This window comes from Lepidochelys olivacea, assembly GCF_965140295.1.
Source record: "Lepidochelys olivacea isolate rLepOli2 genome assembly, chromosome: 3".
Taxonomy (NCBI): domain Eukaryota; kingdom Metazoa; phylum Chordata; order Testudines; family Cheloniidae; genus Lepidochelys; species Lepidochelys olivacea.
In genome coordinates this window covers 179,446,151-179,463,016 of record NC_140413.1, presented here as the reverse complement: position 1 = coordinate 179,463,016, position 16,866 = coordinate 179,446,151, and the positions used below count along the sequence as shown (strand labels likewise).

Below are 16,866 nucleotides of genomic sequence, written 5' to 3'. Positions count from 1 at the left end.
TTTCACAGGATCTAAATGAAGGAGGGGAGCAAGGTATGCAGCCCACGCTCTCCACCCTTCCAGGTCCTCCCAGACCTTGGGAACAGGAACCTTGTGGAAGTGGTGGGACCGTGGAGCCTTTGTTTTGGAAAGAATAATTGAGATGTAATTTTCAGAGACCTTTAGTGCTCTTGCCTAATGTCATTGTTTGCTATGTGCTTTGCAGGAAGGGATGCAGCTCATTGCGGAGAAACCAGAGACTGAAACCGTAGTGAAGGAAAAACTGACAGGCCTGCATCAAATGTGGGAGGAGCTCGAATCTACTACCCAAACCAAGGCTCAGCGACTCTTTGATGCGAATAAAGCTGAGCTTTTCACCCAGAGTTGTGCTGATTTGGATAAATGGCTGAACAGCTTGGAGAGTCAGATACAGTCCGATGACTATGGAAAAGATCTCACCAGTGTCAACATCCTGTTGAAAAAACAACAGGTAAACAGACGGAGCAGCGAGTCTAGAATAGAATAGATGGAAGGGCAATTGTAAGTGGGTTGCCAACCCTCCTGGTTTGGGCGGGAGTCTCCAGGAATTGGGATCGATCTCCTGGAGGCTCCTGAAGCCAATCCGAGAGATTTTAGGCATCTAAAAGTCCAGCGGCGCAGCAGGGCTAAGGCAGGCTCCCTACCTGCCCTGGCTCCATGCCGCTCCCAGAAGCAGCTGGCATGTGCCAGTGGAGTCTCTGTGTGCTGCCCGAGCACCAACTCTGCAGCTCCCATTGGCCAAGAACGGGAAACCGCAACCAATGGGAGGTGTGGGGGCAGTGCTTGCAGGAAGGGGCAGAGCCATCCATGAGCCTAGGAGCCACTGCCAGACATGCCGCCGCTTCCAGGAGCCGCCTGAGGTAAATGCTGCGCAGCGGGAGCCTGCACCCTAAACCCCCTCCCACACCTCTGCCCCAGCCCCCTCCTGCACCCAAACTTCCTCCCAGAGCCCACACACCAAACCTCCTGCCCCAGGACGGAACGCCCTCCCGCACTCTAACCCTGAACCCTCTCCCACACCCAAACTGCCTCCCAGAGCCTGCACCACGAACCCTCTCCTTCACTGCGGCCCTGAGCCCACACCCAGACTCCCTCCCAGAGGCCGCACCACGAACCCACTCCTTCACCCCAAGCCCTTGCCCCAGGCTCAGCCTGGAGCCCCCTCCCACACATTAAACCCCTTGGCCCCAGCCCAGGGCCCGCACCTCAACCCTCTGCCCCAGCCTGGTAAAAGTGAATGAGGGAGGAGGAAAGTGAGCGACGGAGGGAGGGGGGGCAGGGCCTTGGGAAAGGAGCGGGGCAAGGGTGTTTGGATTTGTGCGATTAGACATTTGGCAACCCTAGTTGTAAGCATACCAAGGAACAGATAAAGGACCCTTTCAGTTTAGATTAAGATTTAATTTGCTCTTCTTTCTTCCTGTTTGTTTCTTCTTCTTTTAAGGGAAAGCAGCAGCCATTAGATACCCCATCCCCACATCTCTCAGTGCAATCTGTCCTCTTCCTCCCCAGTTCTTCCTGTTGAGAATTTCTTTCCCTGGGGGGATCCTCCAGTAATTGGCTGCCCTCCCCACCCCACCTGTGAGTGGCTCTCTGATTCCCAGTAATTACAACAGTGGGTAAAGTGACTGAATCTGCTGTTACACTGAACAGTTTTGAAGTAGAGTTAAGCTGTGAGCACTAGTAAAAGACTAAGAACTGGGGACCAAATGCACTACTTTTGGAAGCAGGCACAACTCCTTTGACTTCAGTGATGCTGAGTCCAGCAATTCAGCAGTGAATCTGGTCTTAATCCTGCTTCCATGCACCACCTTCCCTAGGTCAAAAGAGGAGAAATGCACTGGCACTCCCTACCAGGAAATGGATCCAGTCTACTTCGTATGCTGTCGCTGTAAAACATGTCGCAGTCATTATTAATATGGTGAATTCCTAGCTATTGTGATTCAGCCTTTGTTCTTGCCCAGGATTATGAAGCTAATGATATTTTTTTAATCTTACAAATTGCATATATATGAATGCCCAGTTTTTCAAGCTCTCTTGGCACTTTCCCCCTACGTAGATGCTTGAAAACCAAATGGATGTTCGTAAGAAGGAGGTAGAGGAGCTGCAAAGCCAGGCCCAGGCTTTGAGTCAGGAGGGCAAGAGTACTGATGAGGTAGATGGCAAACGCCTTATTGTACAGAAGAAATTTTTGGAGCTACTGGAACCCTTGACTGAAAGGAAAACGAACCTGCTGGCCTCCAAAGAGGTCCACCAGTTCAACCGAGATGTTGAGGATGAAATTGTGAGTACAAATCACATGCCCCAAATGCTAGAAAATGCTCAGCCCCAACAAGGGGACTTGTCTGAATGAATCTCTCACTAGCACATTAGACTATTGCATTTCCCAAGGCATCTCTCACAGCCTCCGGCTCCTCTCCCATCAATATCATGGATGTTTCATGGGGCTTTTCTGTAATTTCTCTTTCAGCTGTGGGTCGGAGAGAGGATGCCTATAGCAACATCTACCGATCATGGACATAACCTCCAGACCGTGCAGCTACTGATAAAGAAAAATCAGGTAAGTAGCTGCTGTTAGAGTTGTTTATGTCCCTGTTAATTCATGTACCCAGTATCTGCAGGGGAAAATGTTTCAGGAGGCTCTATTTGGAATGAGTCTGTTTGCTGTAAAAGCCTAGGGCTGAATTATGGATGCTTCAGTGCATATGCGAGAACTCAGGGAGCCCTTTCCTGCAGTGTACTCATGCAGGAGGCAGCCGTAACTTGTCCACACAAACTGTTATGGTGTGTATTGCTGTGCCCACTACCCTTCTGCCTTAGGTGACAGCCCTGCCTGGCATCCTCATTTTGTAAGAGTTTGTTCAGCTGCTGTTTCTAATTAATATGTTGCTTTCCCATGTAGACACTTCAGAAGGAAATCCAAGGACATCAGCCTCGTATCGATGACATTTTTGAGAGGAGCCAAAACGTTATTACAGACAGCAGCCTTAATGCTGAAGCGCTTCAGCAGAGACTTGCAGACTTGCAACAGCTGTGGAATCTGCTAATTGAGGAGACAGAGAAACGCCACAAGCGCCTGGAGGAGTCTCACAAAGCACAGCAGTATTACTTTGATGCTGCAGAGGCTGAGGCGTGGATGAGCGAGCAGGAACTCTATATGATGTCGGAAGAAAAAGCCAAGGTGAGTAGCTTTATAGTGAAATAAGTTTGCAAGCAGTTTGGAGGACCGGATTAGAATTCAAAATGGCCTTGACAAATTGGAGAATTGGTCTGAAATCAACAAGATGAAATTCAGTAAAGACAAGTGCAAAATACTTCACTTAGGAAGAAAAAATTAAATGCACAACTACAAAATGGGGAATGACTGGCTTGTGTAGTACTGCTGAAAAGGATCTGGGGATTGTAGTGGATCACAGACTGAGTGAGTCAATAGTGTTATGCAATTGTGAAAAAAGCCCAATATTTTGAGGAGATATATTAACAGGAGTGTTGGATGTCAGATGTGGGAGATAATTGTCCCCTCTAGATAATTGTCCCCGCTGGTGAGGCTTCAGCTGGGTACTGTGTCCAGTTCTGGGTGCTGCACTTTAAGAAAGATGTAGACAAATTGGAGAGAGTCCAGAGAAAAGCAATAAAAATTATATAAGGTTTGGAAAACCTGACCAGTGAGGAAAGATTTAAAAAACTGGGCATGTTTAGTCCTGAGAAAAGAAGACTGATAAGTTTTCAAATATGTTAAGGGCTGTTATAAAGATGGTGGTGATCAATTGTTCTTCATGTCCACTGAAGGTAAATCAAGAAATAATGGGCTTAATCTGAAGCAAAAGAGATTTAGTTTAGATAATAGGAGAAACTTTTTAACTCCTAGTATAGTTAAGCCCTGGAATAGGCTTCCAAGGGAGGTTGTGGAGTCCCATCATTGGAGGTTTTTAAGAACAGGTTAGACAAACACCTGTCAGGGATGGTCAAGGTATATTTGGTCCTGCCACAGCGCAGGTGGCTGGACTAGGTGACCTCTCAAGGTCCCTTTCAGTCCGATGTTTCTCTGATTCGGTAATTGAATATGTCACAAATACAATGGGGACAAAAATGAACTGGATTCACTCTTGAGATCCCAAGTCAGTTCACAAGAGATCTCTGTTTGGGTAATGCTACCCACAAGTTACTGTTTTCCTATGGAACACTGGTCTTGCAGTATCAGGAGTATATTATATAGGTTTTTTATTATTTTTTTTAAATGATCCAGGACAATAAATAACCATTTCACACCCATGTAACAGATTCCAGGGGCATTCAGTGCTCAGCTAACAAGTGTTTTGCTTTACTTTGTTTCCCAAGCATAATAAATAAAAGAAATCTTAAAAATGAAACCACCAGAATGTTTAAGGGAGAAACACGTATAGGTGATTTCAAGTTACATAGTCAGCCATACTTTATTTTACTTAATTTTAGCTGCATATTGCAAGTGTTGATATAAGCCATTGCAGGCATTTTTGGGGAGCCTTTCCCAGGCTCCTTAGAATCCCTTATCTTTGAACAAGGGTGTAATTGCAAAGCCTGACCAGTGATATGTTGAAAATCTTTTCTGTTGTCATGGGCTCAACACATCACCAGTTTTCTATGAACGCACAAAGCTCTTCACAGTCAAGGAAATTCAGCATGCTTGATGCACAGCTGATTTAATCTTGCTCTGGATCCCAGAGGGGTCATTGTATTCACCCTTTCACTTGTTTTGTCACTGTGTATGGACACCATTTACCATAGATTTAACTAATATTTATATACCATAGTCCGAACAAGTTTTCTTCAAGTTGCACTTGAGAGCAATCCTTCGTAAATCTTTTACACTGCTGTCAAGTTGATTGCTCTTATTTCACCCAACCTGGTGAGGTTGCTATTGCTGAGTATTTCTCCAAAGGGGAGGACCTGACTGTATTGTTCTGTCCCTGTTAAAGGATGAACAGAGTGCAGTGTCCATGCTGAAGAAACACCAGATTTTGGAACAGGCAGTAGAAGACTATGCCGAGACAGTGCACCAGCTTTCCAAGACTAGCAGAACTTTGGTTGCAGACAATCACCCGGAAAGGTTAGTATTCCCTTACAGTTGGATTTTTAGCTGCCTTTGGCAATTAGAGTACTTCATTGATGCACCATGAAAGATAAAGAGTATGACAAATTGTAAGTAACTCAGGAAAATATGTCCAAAGTGGGGCCAAGTTCTGTCCTAGTAAGACAATAGAGGTATGTCTTGGTGCATCCTTGTCAGGGTAGAATTTCACAGGGACAACCAGTGTACCAAACTGCAAGGTGAAGTTTGCTGATGCTCTGATCAGGATCAGTGTACACAACTACTGATTAGTACTGGACATGTTGCTAAACCCCTTGGGGACATTGCATGGGCTGGTGCATTAACCATAACACCTCCACGTACATTCCTGTGGAAAAAAGGAATCCAATCATGCTGCTTGTATAGGGGAGGAGTATCCAGATACTCTTTCTTCCCTCCCATTGCACATCAGCGGGGAGCACTAGGCCAGTGAATCAGAATCACCCAAGCCCATTCACTTTTGAATGTCAGGGGCAGTGCCCCCTGAAGGAGATGCTACCGCCCGGCCTTGGGGTTTCTAGTGAGGAAGGGCAGCTTTACTTTCTAAGGATGATAGAGACTTGTCCCTGGAGACTGCTGAGGGTTGCACAGAATCAGTGCATCTCCTGTGTGTACTAGCCATCCCCTCTCCATAGCTAGAGCCTCCCACTTTATGGGCATGGCTTGCTTCTACAAATACATCCCTACATCTCCCATGTTGACTCGCTATACAATGTATCTATGCTTACACATCCAGCTTTTCACTCTTAAGACACATGGGAAAGCACCATGTTCATAAAGCTAGTGTTGGGATACTCTGGTGTCTTGGTGTTTGTAATAGGCCCTGTGGCACAGGAGACTTCCAACTCCTCCACCTTTGGTCTGTCTCAGAAGGAGGGAAGCCTTGTTCATGAAGACAGAAGGTTAATAAATGAAGAAATATGGCCCTTGGAATGAAGAAAATAGGAGATTCTTAGGCTATTCCAAAGATGGCTCCAAGTGGCTAAATGCACATGGTTCAATGGAATGAGAATGGAAGGGACACTACCAGAAAAAAATTAGTTAAATCTAGAGTTACATACTATAGGAGAAGCCAATTTAGTTATGACCTTTCCCAGAGATTGATTTCAGGCTATGTATCCCTAAGAGAGCTTAAAAAAGTAACTTTGCCATGGTAGTTATAGCCACGGGGACTAAATTCTCCATTTGGCAATATGTTGGCTATATGGCAAATTTATTTAACCTACCCCTAGTCTGGCTGGAGCTGGGAAGTCTTGGAGATGACTGTCTCCATCTCTGTTGGAAGGGTGTGTGCTGCATAATTCAAAAGCACTCACTTGTGGTCAGTTTAGAGCTCTTATGGCTCAACTGATTTGAATACTGCAATAACATAGTAACCTGTGTATATGGCAGAGAAAAGGCAACTTTAAAGGGGTTATGCAGCTCACAGGAAATAAATCCAAGAGATCTGGTAAATCTAAATGATATTTGTTTCCTTTGGATTATTGAGCCTTAGACTGAAGAAAGCTGTTAGTGCTGTTGACCATCAATTTAGCATTAATTTAGCATAAATTCTGACTGCCAGAACCGAGGGAGAAATAACCCAGATCCTTTCTCTCAGTCCTAGGACAAGTCCATTGTGCGATCTTAACCTCAGCAAATTGGGATCTTTGTTCACATTTACATTTTCCACAGTCAATGGGTGTGGTCTATATTCGCATGGTGGGCCAGGTCCTTGGCTGGCATAATTGGCATCGCTCCATTGACTTTAATGGAGCTATGCCAGCTAAGGATCTGATCCGAATGTTTACAGGCAAAGTTTTAGTCACTTCAGAGATACGTGTTCTATGGGCTATATAGTCTAAGAGTGATTTTTCTTAGATATTTTGACCCCTGATGTTTGTTTGTTTGTTTTTTAAAAAATCCGTGGTGGCTCAGTGTTCTTCTTGGGGATTTTTTTCAGCGAGCGCATCAGTATGCGCCAGTCCAAGGTGGATAAGCTGTATGCAGGCCTGAAGGATCTAGCTGAAGAGAGGAGGGGCAAACTAGATGAGAGACACAGGCTATTTCAGCTCAATCGTGAGGTGGATGACTTGGAGCAGTGGATTGCTGAAAGGGAGGTGGTGGCAGGATCCCACGAGCTGGGACAGGATTATGAACATGTTACAGTAAGTTACTTGGCTATAGCTGCAGAGAAATCTGATTTTCCTGGGAATTGCACACACTGGCTGGGTAATATAAAGCAGTGGCAAGTTTTGCTTATTTGATATGCACTATAGTTTTGAGGCTGTTGGGTCATTTGCATGTTCTTTGGCTCTTGGCTACAACAATAGCGATACATTGTGGGATTCCTACTGTGGTCATAAACTACTTCAGGTTCCTGCATGTGAATTATGTTGCATGTAAGACACTCCAATAGAACATTCCTGGTGATCTTACACAATTCATTTCAAAAAGTCAGGTGCTACCCGTCACATTTGCAGTCCCACATGTTAAACGTAGGTAAAAAAGTACAGCTTGGGCATTGCTGACTTACAGCTGTTTGTTCACATTTCAGATGTTACAAGAGCGATTCCGTGAATTTGCCCGGGACACTGGAAACATTGGACAGGAGCGTGTTGATACTGTTAACCACATGGCAGATGAGCTCATCAATTCTGGACACTCCGATGCAGCCACCATTGCAGAGTGGAAGGATGGTCTCAATGAGGCATGGGCTGACCTCTTGGAGCTCATTGACACAAGAACACAGATTCTAGCAGCCTCTTATGAACTACATAAATTTTACCATGATGCCAAGGAGATCTTTGGACGTATTCAAGATAAACACAAGAAACTGCCCGAGGAACTTGGTAGAGACCAAAACACAGTGGAAGCACTACAGAGGATGCACACAACATTTGAACATGATATTCAGGCTTTAGGTACCCAGGTGTGTATTACGCGAGCAACTTTTTTGTGTGTCTGGATTTAGGCATCTGGGATGACATCAGACATCTGCCACCAAGTGGCTGAGAGACAAGATTGTGGATTGCTATTCAAAAACCTTCCTATGTGAATAACATCACGTGGCTTATTTTACTACTTGTATTTGTAATTTGCTTCTCTAATTATATACTGTAGCTCTGTTGTTGTCTAAAGTGTTAGAAGTCACTCTAGAAGTCCACAGCCTTCTATATATATGGATAATTGTTTACTGAAAATTTGTCATCTGCTGTGCTTGATTAGAAAAGAAATCATAAAGTCAAAGGGCTTGTATATTGCTTATGATGACAGGCAATGAAGGTAAGATTTGCAACCCCAGCTAAAGGCTTTTGTCATACATTCCCCATTAGTACTGGGGCGCTGCATACCAATATAAAAACATGGATGGATGGGAGGATGGTTGGATAGGTAGGTAGCTCAATCTGCACCGTTACAGACTAAGGACCAAATGGCTAGGCAGCAGTTCTGCAGAAAAGGACCTAGGGGTTACAGTGGACAAGAAGCTGGATATAAGTCAACAGTGTGCCCTTGTTGCCAAGAAAGCCAATGGCATTTTGGGGTGTATAAGTAGGGGCATTGCCAGCAGATCGAGGGACATGATCGTTCCCCTCTATTCGACATTGGTGAGGCCTCATCTGGAGTACTGTGTCCAGTTTTGGGCCCCACACTACAAGAAGGATGTGGAAAAATTGGAAAGCGTCCAGCGGAGAGCAACAAAAATGATTAGGGGGCTGGAGCATATGATTTATGAGGAGAGACTGAGGGAACTGGGATTGTTTAGTTTGCAGAAAAGAAGAATGAGGGGGGTTTGATAGCTGCTTTCAACTACCGGAAAGAGGGTTCCAAAGAGGATGGATCTAGAGTGTTCTCAGTGGTAGCAGATGACAGAACGAGGAGTAATGGTCTCAAGTTGCAGTGGGGGAGGTTTAGGTTGGATATTAGGAAAAACTTTTTCGCTATGAGGGTGGTGAAGCACTGGAATGCGTTACCTAGGGAGGTGGTGGAATCTCCTTCCTTTGAGGTTTTTAAGGTCAGGCTTTACAAAGCTCTGGCTGGGATGATTTAGTTGGGGATTGAATCATAGAATATCAGAGTTGGAAGAGACTTCAGGAGGTCATCTAGTCCAACCCCTTGCTCAAAGCAGGACCAATCCCCAATTTTTGCCCCAGATCCCTAAATGGCCCCCTCAAGGATTGAACTCACAACCCTGGATTTAGCAGGCCAATGCTCAAACCACTGAGGTCTCACTCCCCCCACTGAGCTATCCCCGATTGGTCCTGCTTTGAGCAGGGGGTTGGACTAGATGACCTCCTGAGGTCCCTTCCAACCCTGTTATTCTATGATTCTATGACTTCCCAGAGGATCTGTTTCAGATAGGCATATATAGTAGTGCCAGCATTATGCTGTCTGGTTTATGCAGTTGGAAGATAAATTAGGAACAAAAAAGGTTAACTTGCATAAAATAGAACACCTATTAAAGCAGTTTCAGTGAGGCATTGAGCTGGTATTAAATCTATCAAGTTTTTTTTTTTTTGTATATCAGTACTAATATAAAAACACAGATTTAGCTTTTTCTGTGCTCTTAACACAATCTTGGGAAGGTAGGTAGTAATTATGCCAAAAAGTCACCACTGAAATTTTCTATGCCTCAGTGCCCATATTTGTTCCTTTTGTGAACATTGCACAAAATAAGCTGTCCAGTGGAAGGACAGACGTTCCAAATGGTATGGGGTGGGGGAAGCAAAAATTAAAGGAAATTCCTTAATCCTCTCCAGATTTTCTCATGTTTGGTTTCTTGTTTGTAGTGGCTGATAAAGACCATAGATCTTTAAGTGCAGTTAGTCTGCCAAATAGCTATTTTTGTTATGCATTTGGATACTTTAACTTCAATAGTGCTTCTTGTGTTAGTTTCTGGAAATAGTAAATTAGGACATTTAAAATGGTAGAACTCCTGTTGATTTCTATGGGAGCAGAGTTAGTCCAAGCCCAAGTGCTTTTGAACATTTCACCCCTAAAATTCAGAAACTGTTCAGATGATGGACACAGTGAGCTCATTCTGATTTGATTTTATTCCACGTTCTGTACTTATGCATGCACAATATAAAGATTAGTAGAGTTCAGAATGCAGTAAGTGTCAGAGTGTTTAATTTATTAAACATTTAAACAATCTGAAATGTCAAAACTACAATTAAAAAAATGTATTTTCTTAAGACAGGTATATTGTATAGACAAAAAAGAGAATAGCTATTAATATATCATACTAGGAATTATAATCCCCACTAAGGCATACAGCTATTTTAAAAATGAATATTTCAAATGGGAGAAATGCCAGTGAACTCGGTTGCTATGAACTGGTATTTTTCTGCATTGTTTGGAGTGTCTGGGCCAATTCACAATGACCCTGCAACTTTGTAGTCATTTACACTAGTGCAAAGGAAGTGCAAAGTGGATACAACACACTATCATCATGTGCTGATAGTATTTGGTACCTAGAATCTAGGTCACTTATACAGGACAGCAGATTATATCCTGGAAAAGACTGTCTCTGAAATGATTTGAAAGTCATGGTGGATGACTAACTGAACATGAGATCCCAGTGTAATGCTGTGGCTAAGAGGTTTAACATAGTTCTTGGAAGCATACACAAGGGAATATCAACTAGGAGTAGGGAGATATGTTACCTTTATATACTGCATTAGGGAGACCATTACTGGAATACAGTGCATAGTTCTTCCAAAAGGATGTTGAAAAAATTGGAAAGGATTTAGAACCGAGCCACAAGAATGATTTGATATCTGGAAAATATAGACTTATATATTTAAAATATACTTAAAATATAGTAGAGACTTGGGAAGGTCAGTCAGTTTAGTTTATCCAAGAGAATGTGATCAAGTCACTTTTTAACAATCTACAAAGTCCTATATGGGGAAGAAGGAGGGATAGCTCTGTGGTTTGAGCATTGGCCTGCTAAACCCTGGGTTGTGAGTTCAATCCGTGAGGGTGGCCATTTAGGGATCGGGGCAAAAATTGGGGATTGGTCCTGCTTTGAGCAGGGGTTTGGACTAGATGACCTCCTGAGGTCTCTTCCAACCCTGATATTCTATGGTTCTAAGAGATTTTTGATAGTAGTAGGCTCTTTAGTCCAGCATACAAAGGGATGACAAGATCCAGTGACTGAAAGATGAAAATAGACAGGTTCAGACTTTTAAAGTGAGGGTAACTAACTGTTGGAACAATTTACCTAGGGATGTGATGAGTTTCCCATCACTTGAAGTCTTTTAATCAAGACTGGCTGTCTTTCTAAAAGATATGGTCTATTTCAACCAGAAGCTCTGGGCTTGATGCAGGAATTACTGATGAAATTCTATGACCTGTTATGCAGGAGGTCAGACTTGATGATCATAATGATCCCTTCTGGTCTTAAAATCTGTGAATCATTTTGCATGGGTGTAAATGATCACGCAAGATGCAGGCAACAGTGAATTGATGTGTGTTTCTTCTGTTAACCAGAAGTCTCTACTTCTCTAGGTATGAGAAGTTCTAAAATGAAAGGCTGACAGGACACCATGAGTGAGGTTTTCACAGTGCAAAGTTCCAACTTTGAAAACTTGCAACTTACAAAAGACTTTAAGGAGAAACTCAAAACATAAATTAGTATCTGAAATTTCCTTAAGCTGTGGATTGTTTTGACTAAAAAGCATACACGAGCTGAGGTGCGGTTTTGTTGTTTGTTTTTTCAATACATTAGGTGAGACAGCTGCAAGAGGACGCTGCACGCCTTCAGGCTGCCTATGCTGGGGACAAGGCTGATGACATCCAGAAGCGGGAGAACGAGGTCCTGGAAGCATGGAAAGCATTGCTGGATGCCTGCGAGGGACGCAGGGTTAGACTGGTGGATACAGGAGATAAATTTCGTTTCTTCAGCATGGTTCGTGATCTCATGCTCTGGATGGAAGATGTTATCCGGCAGATCGAAGCCCAAGAGAAGCCAAGGTAATGTGAACATCTGCAATGAAATATTGTAATATTATTATGGTAAGGCTGGTACTTTTGCTGAGAAATATAGCCGCCTGTTTAAAGGACTGAGCCAAGACAGCGGGACCAAGGTTTATCTAGATAATTTAGATCCCTCCAACCAGGTGAAATAAAATGGCTGTCTAATCAACCTTTCCATATAGACAGAGGAAAAGCAGGCATTCTGGCCACCCAGACCACAATTAGGAATGGCAGCTATGCTGACTGGCAGATGGAAGGAGCTGCAGAGCTGGCTGGAGAGAACTAGTAAAAAAGAAAGATTTCAGTACGCTGGGAGGGTGGCCGCACCGCACATTAAGTGGTATGAACTATTGTCCGGCTCGTAGGAAAAGGAGAGTGCCCCTGTTAAGGGCTAGATAGGCAGAGAATGACTTGCTATGGCAGCTTCAGAGCAGATCAGCTTGGGGATTCAGACCCTCCCTCCCCCTCCTCCCCCCAGGTGACTGGAAGGTGGGGGGGACTACTCATGTCCACACTGGTGCAGGAAAAGCCCTCTTTTCCCCGAACCAGGCAAAGCCACCCCCACCCTCCGTGGGATTTGTTCAAAACCAGATCTCCTCATGATCCACTGTGGGCATTACACTGGTCAATCCTTTCTTGGGGGGCTGGAAAGGAATTTTTTCCCTCACTGCCAGATTGGCCAAAGTGAGGTGGCGTAGGGTTTGCCTTCCCCACAGTAGTTTGGGGACTTAGTTGGGGCAGACATGAAATGGCGGGGAGGCTATGATGTCACAACTCATTATGTAATCATGGGCTGGATGTCCAGCGCCGGTACTCCATAGGGGAAGGAATATGGTGATCAGATAAAATGGATTGGCAAAGACTTAAAGGCAATATTATTTAAAGGAGTGGAAATGGGGGGGGGGGGGGATTCAGGACCCCTATGACTGGTACAGAAGGGAGCCTAGGCCCCCCCCCTTAATTCTCATTTGAGGGGGCAGGTGGGGTCACAGCAGCAAGTTGGCTGTAGAGCAGGGTGGATAAAGGAAGGGAGGTTGACAACTGCAACTCCCCCCGCCTCCCACCGTCAATATAGTAATGCTTATGGAATTACCTGCACTGTACACTTTTATCTGCCAGGTATTCCCTGACATTTAGGAATACAGTTTCGGCCTGTTTAAACCACATTCAGTGTCTCCTGTGCAATGTTCCATCTAATCTTTTTCCATCCATCTGCAGAATAAATTTTGTTATGTATTTGCAGATGTGCTCCACCAGTAGAAACAAAATTTTTTGATATAATATATATTTTTAAAAAGTGACCATAGGGATAATTACTCCAGCCAGGTCAGGTTAGGCATTTTAGAACTCACTACTCAAAGAATTAAATTTAAGTGTAAGAGAAATAAAAATTATGAAATGCATAGACTGGTCAAAACACAAAAATAACACACTTTGAAAGAATAAAATTACAGAGAATATATGTGCATTGCAGGAAGTACCAAGAAATAACAACTACGATACAAGTATGTGTTGGGAGGTGAGTGTGAAAGAGACACGGTGTATGTGTGCGCGACACTGTGTGTGACACAGACAGTGTGTGTGCTGGCTGCTGGGGACATTTCTGAGAGACACCGGGCGTGCGCTGTCTCTTTAAGACACTCAGTGAAAGCTCTCCTGCTCTGTCCTGAGCCCTGTTATCTTCCCTCCCCTGCTCTGTGGAGATGGGTACATGGGGAGTGGGGGCAGAGAGAGAGAGACTGTGTGAGCTGACTGCTGGGGAAATATCAGAAACAGTGTGCACTGTCTCTTTAAGAAAGGCACTCAGTCACTCACCATTCATGCAGAGTCCTAGCCAGGCTGCGTCCCCCCTGCTCTGCGGGGATGGGGTACAGGGGCAGAAGGGAGGGGGACACCCTGACATCAGCAGCCTCCTCTTCCCCTCTTCCTCCCCCTCCCTGCTCTGCACAGCCGGCAGGAGGGTGCTGGGAGGGGAGCAGCTGCAGGATGTAGCAAGGTGGGGGAGGTGCACCTGAACACATATTACTAGCTGTGTGTTCTCTGTTAATCAGCTGGGCACCATTTGAACCTCTCCTGGGCAGCCAGTGGCCGCCCAAGCGCACAGCTTACAGGGAACACAGCTCCTGTTCTTTCGGCAGAGCCGGACAATTACAACTCTTTCTCATACAGCCTCTAGAGCAGGGATGGCCAACCTGAGCCTAAGAAAGAGCCAGAATTTACCAACGTACATTGCCAAAGAGCCACAGTAATAGGTCAGCAGCCCCCCATCAGTCGTTCCCCCTGCCCCCCCCCCAGCTCCTTCCGCCCACTGGCAGCTCCCCTGATCAGCACCTCCCACTCCCTTCCTCCCCGCACCTCCCCATCATGACCTGCAGGAGGCTCTGGGGGGAGGGGGAGGAGCGAGGTCGTGGCAGGCTCAGGGGAGGGTGCGGGAAGGGGTGGAGTGGGGACAGGGCCTGTGGCAGAGCCAGGGTTTGAGTTCCTGGAGTCGGTGCCTATACAAGGAGCCGCATATTAACTTCTGAAGAGCCGCATGTGGCTCCAGAACCATACGTTAGCCACCCCTGCTCTAGAGTATAGCATAGGATTAAGGAGTTAATGTCACAGCCCTTTGCTCACTTCATGTCTGTTCAGATCAAAATTGTTCCATCTTAATGAAGTTATTGCTTTTTTGTTTAAAGAAAATAAATAGGTGAATAGCTTAAAAAATCCCTCTAGCCATATCAATTCATCATCAATCCCTTTTACCACTTAGAATCATAGAATATCAGGGTTGGAAGGGACCCCAGAAGGTCATCTAGTCCAACCCCCTGCTCAAAGCAGGACCAATTCCCAGTTAAATCATCCCAGCCAGGGCTTTGTCAAGCCTGACCTTAAAAACCTCTAAGGAAGGAGATTCTACCACCTCCCTAGGTAACGCATTCCAGTGTTTCACCACCCTCTTAGTGAAAAAGTTTTTCCTAATATCCAATCTAAACCTCCCCCACTGCAACTTCTCTTTTATAATGAGCCTTTCAGCCTGTTGATTTAAAGAAGACAAATCATACTCTTGTGTATGGTTGCTTCATTGAATATCTACTGAATGATAATTCTTGGCTCGCTCTTGTTAGATTTAAGGGCTGTTAGATGCATTTAGATTCCTTGTACCTATAAGGCACAGCCACAGTGCGAGCTCCAGGAGCCACTGTTGACCTGGTGCTTCACAGTAGCATGACCATTGTGCCACATTTGGAGAGGAAACCGTGTCTAGTTCCAGTGCAGAGGGGGAGTGGGCCTGCCTCTCCTCTCCCATTTTGCAGAGGCAAGCACTAGTAGCAACACCAATTTCACATAGTACTTACTGTTAGTACTGACCACGACATAGGTGTGTAAGGGGGATGCTCCTTGTAGCCTGTCTCCAGTCATGCACATCACGCAGAGGCTGGGTACAATCTTGCCTCTTGTGTAGAATTACAAACCAGGAATTAATAAATTCTAGATTGTGCATTTCTGTTGTAACTTATTTGCTTAAAAGAACAACTATGTGGTACCATTAATTTTGGAGTATACATTTCTAAACCACAATTTGTCATTGTAGGGATGTTTCATCTGTTGAATTACTAATGAACAATCACCAGGGTATCAAAGCAGAAATTGACGCCCGTAACGACAGCTTTACTACGTGCATTGAGCTTGGCAAATCTCTTCTGGCAAGGAAACACTATGCATCAGAAGAGGTACTCTGCTTGCTGACTATACAAGAGCTGCAGTGCAGCTGAACTGTGAATTTTGTTTCGGTCAGAGAAGGCTTGCATTGTGTAATCTGCTGATTAATGAGGTGTTCATTTATAATGACTGCATTACTTAAGGGTCCATTGCACTTGCATTGATGAGATTACTGTATTATTTCTAATCTAGGGTCAGTTCAGCGGTACAACTTTGTGTATCCATGTGGGGGATCAGTATTAGAGTCCCCAGTTTCTCACCTAAACTTTCCTTTTGGTCCAGGTAACATGCAGAAGTGACACTCTCAGTTCTGATGTGGAGGAGGGATGTGTACTGTTGGGATGATAAAAGAAAAGGAGTACTTGTGGCACCTTAGAGACTAACCAATTTATTTGAGCATAAGCTTTCGTGAGCTACAGCTCACTTCATTGGAGTGAGCTGTAGCTCACGAAAGCTTATGCTCAAATAAATTGGTTAGTCTCTAAGGTGCTACAAGTCCTCCTTTTCTTTTTGCGAATACGGACTAACATGCCTTCTACTCTGAAACCTGTTGGGACGATGAAACCTATGAGCAAAAAGGGCAACCTTCGGTCTTGTCAAAACCAAGGGGAGTGGTGTATTACAGAGCCTACTTGAAGAAGGAATAGGAGTGGTTTTGTGCCTCGCTACGCAAGAACAGTCTCTAGCTTGTGGGTGGTGAAATATTAAGGGGGAAAGTGTCCTGTTCTGAAGTCATAAGGGAGAAATCTCTGACTCCCTGGTACTTAAACCCTGGATTTTATTCCTAATTTATCCTGGTCACTTTGGGACCCTGTTAGGGATGCCGTAAGCCTAAGGAAAGACCCACAACCCTCATTTCTTCACTGCCACCTTTGGGGGAAAGGCCTTATTTTATAGCAAAGTTACTGTCTATCCCGGGAACTGATGATTTCTTTGTCAGCATTACAGATAAACACAGTGCGGCCTCCTCAAAGAGGCGTTTAGTGGGCAACTGGAGAGGCTTTTCCAACCAGTTTTCTTGTTGAGAACAATGTAGGTTCATGTAGGTGTGTCAGTGGATTTGACTGTTGTCAACATAG

General features: G+C 44.6%; 1 protein-coding gene across 4 annotated transcripts in view; it reads left to right on the top strand.

The window, feature by feature from the left end:
- Positions 1–16,866, top strand: part of SPTBN1 (spectrin beta, non-erythrocytic 1) — a 214,181-nt gene that overhangs the window by 172,252 nt on the left and 25,063 nt on the right. For all 4 annotated transcript variants that reach the window (XM_084622256.1, XM_084622257.1, XM_084622258.1 and 1 more), the window contains 9 exons: positions 206–469; positions 2,075–2,299; positions 2,486–2,575; positions 2,918–3,196; positions 4,971–5,101; positions 7,065–7,269; positions 7,659–8,033; positions 11,835–12,079; positions 15,660–15,798. In XM_084622256.1, coding sequence (XP_084478382.1) covers positions 206–469; positions 2,075–2,299; positions 2,486–2,575; positions 2,918–3,196; positions 4,971–5,101; positions 7,065–7,269; positions 7,659–8,033; positions 11,835–12,079; positions 15,660–15,798 — 1,953 coding nt within the window. The remainder of the gene's footprint in view (positions 1–205; positions 470–2,074; positions 2,300–2,485; positions 2,576–2,917; positions 3,197–4,970; positions 5,102–7,064; positions 7,270–7,658; positions 8,034–11,834; positions 12,080–15,659; positions 15,799–16,866) is intronic.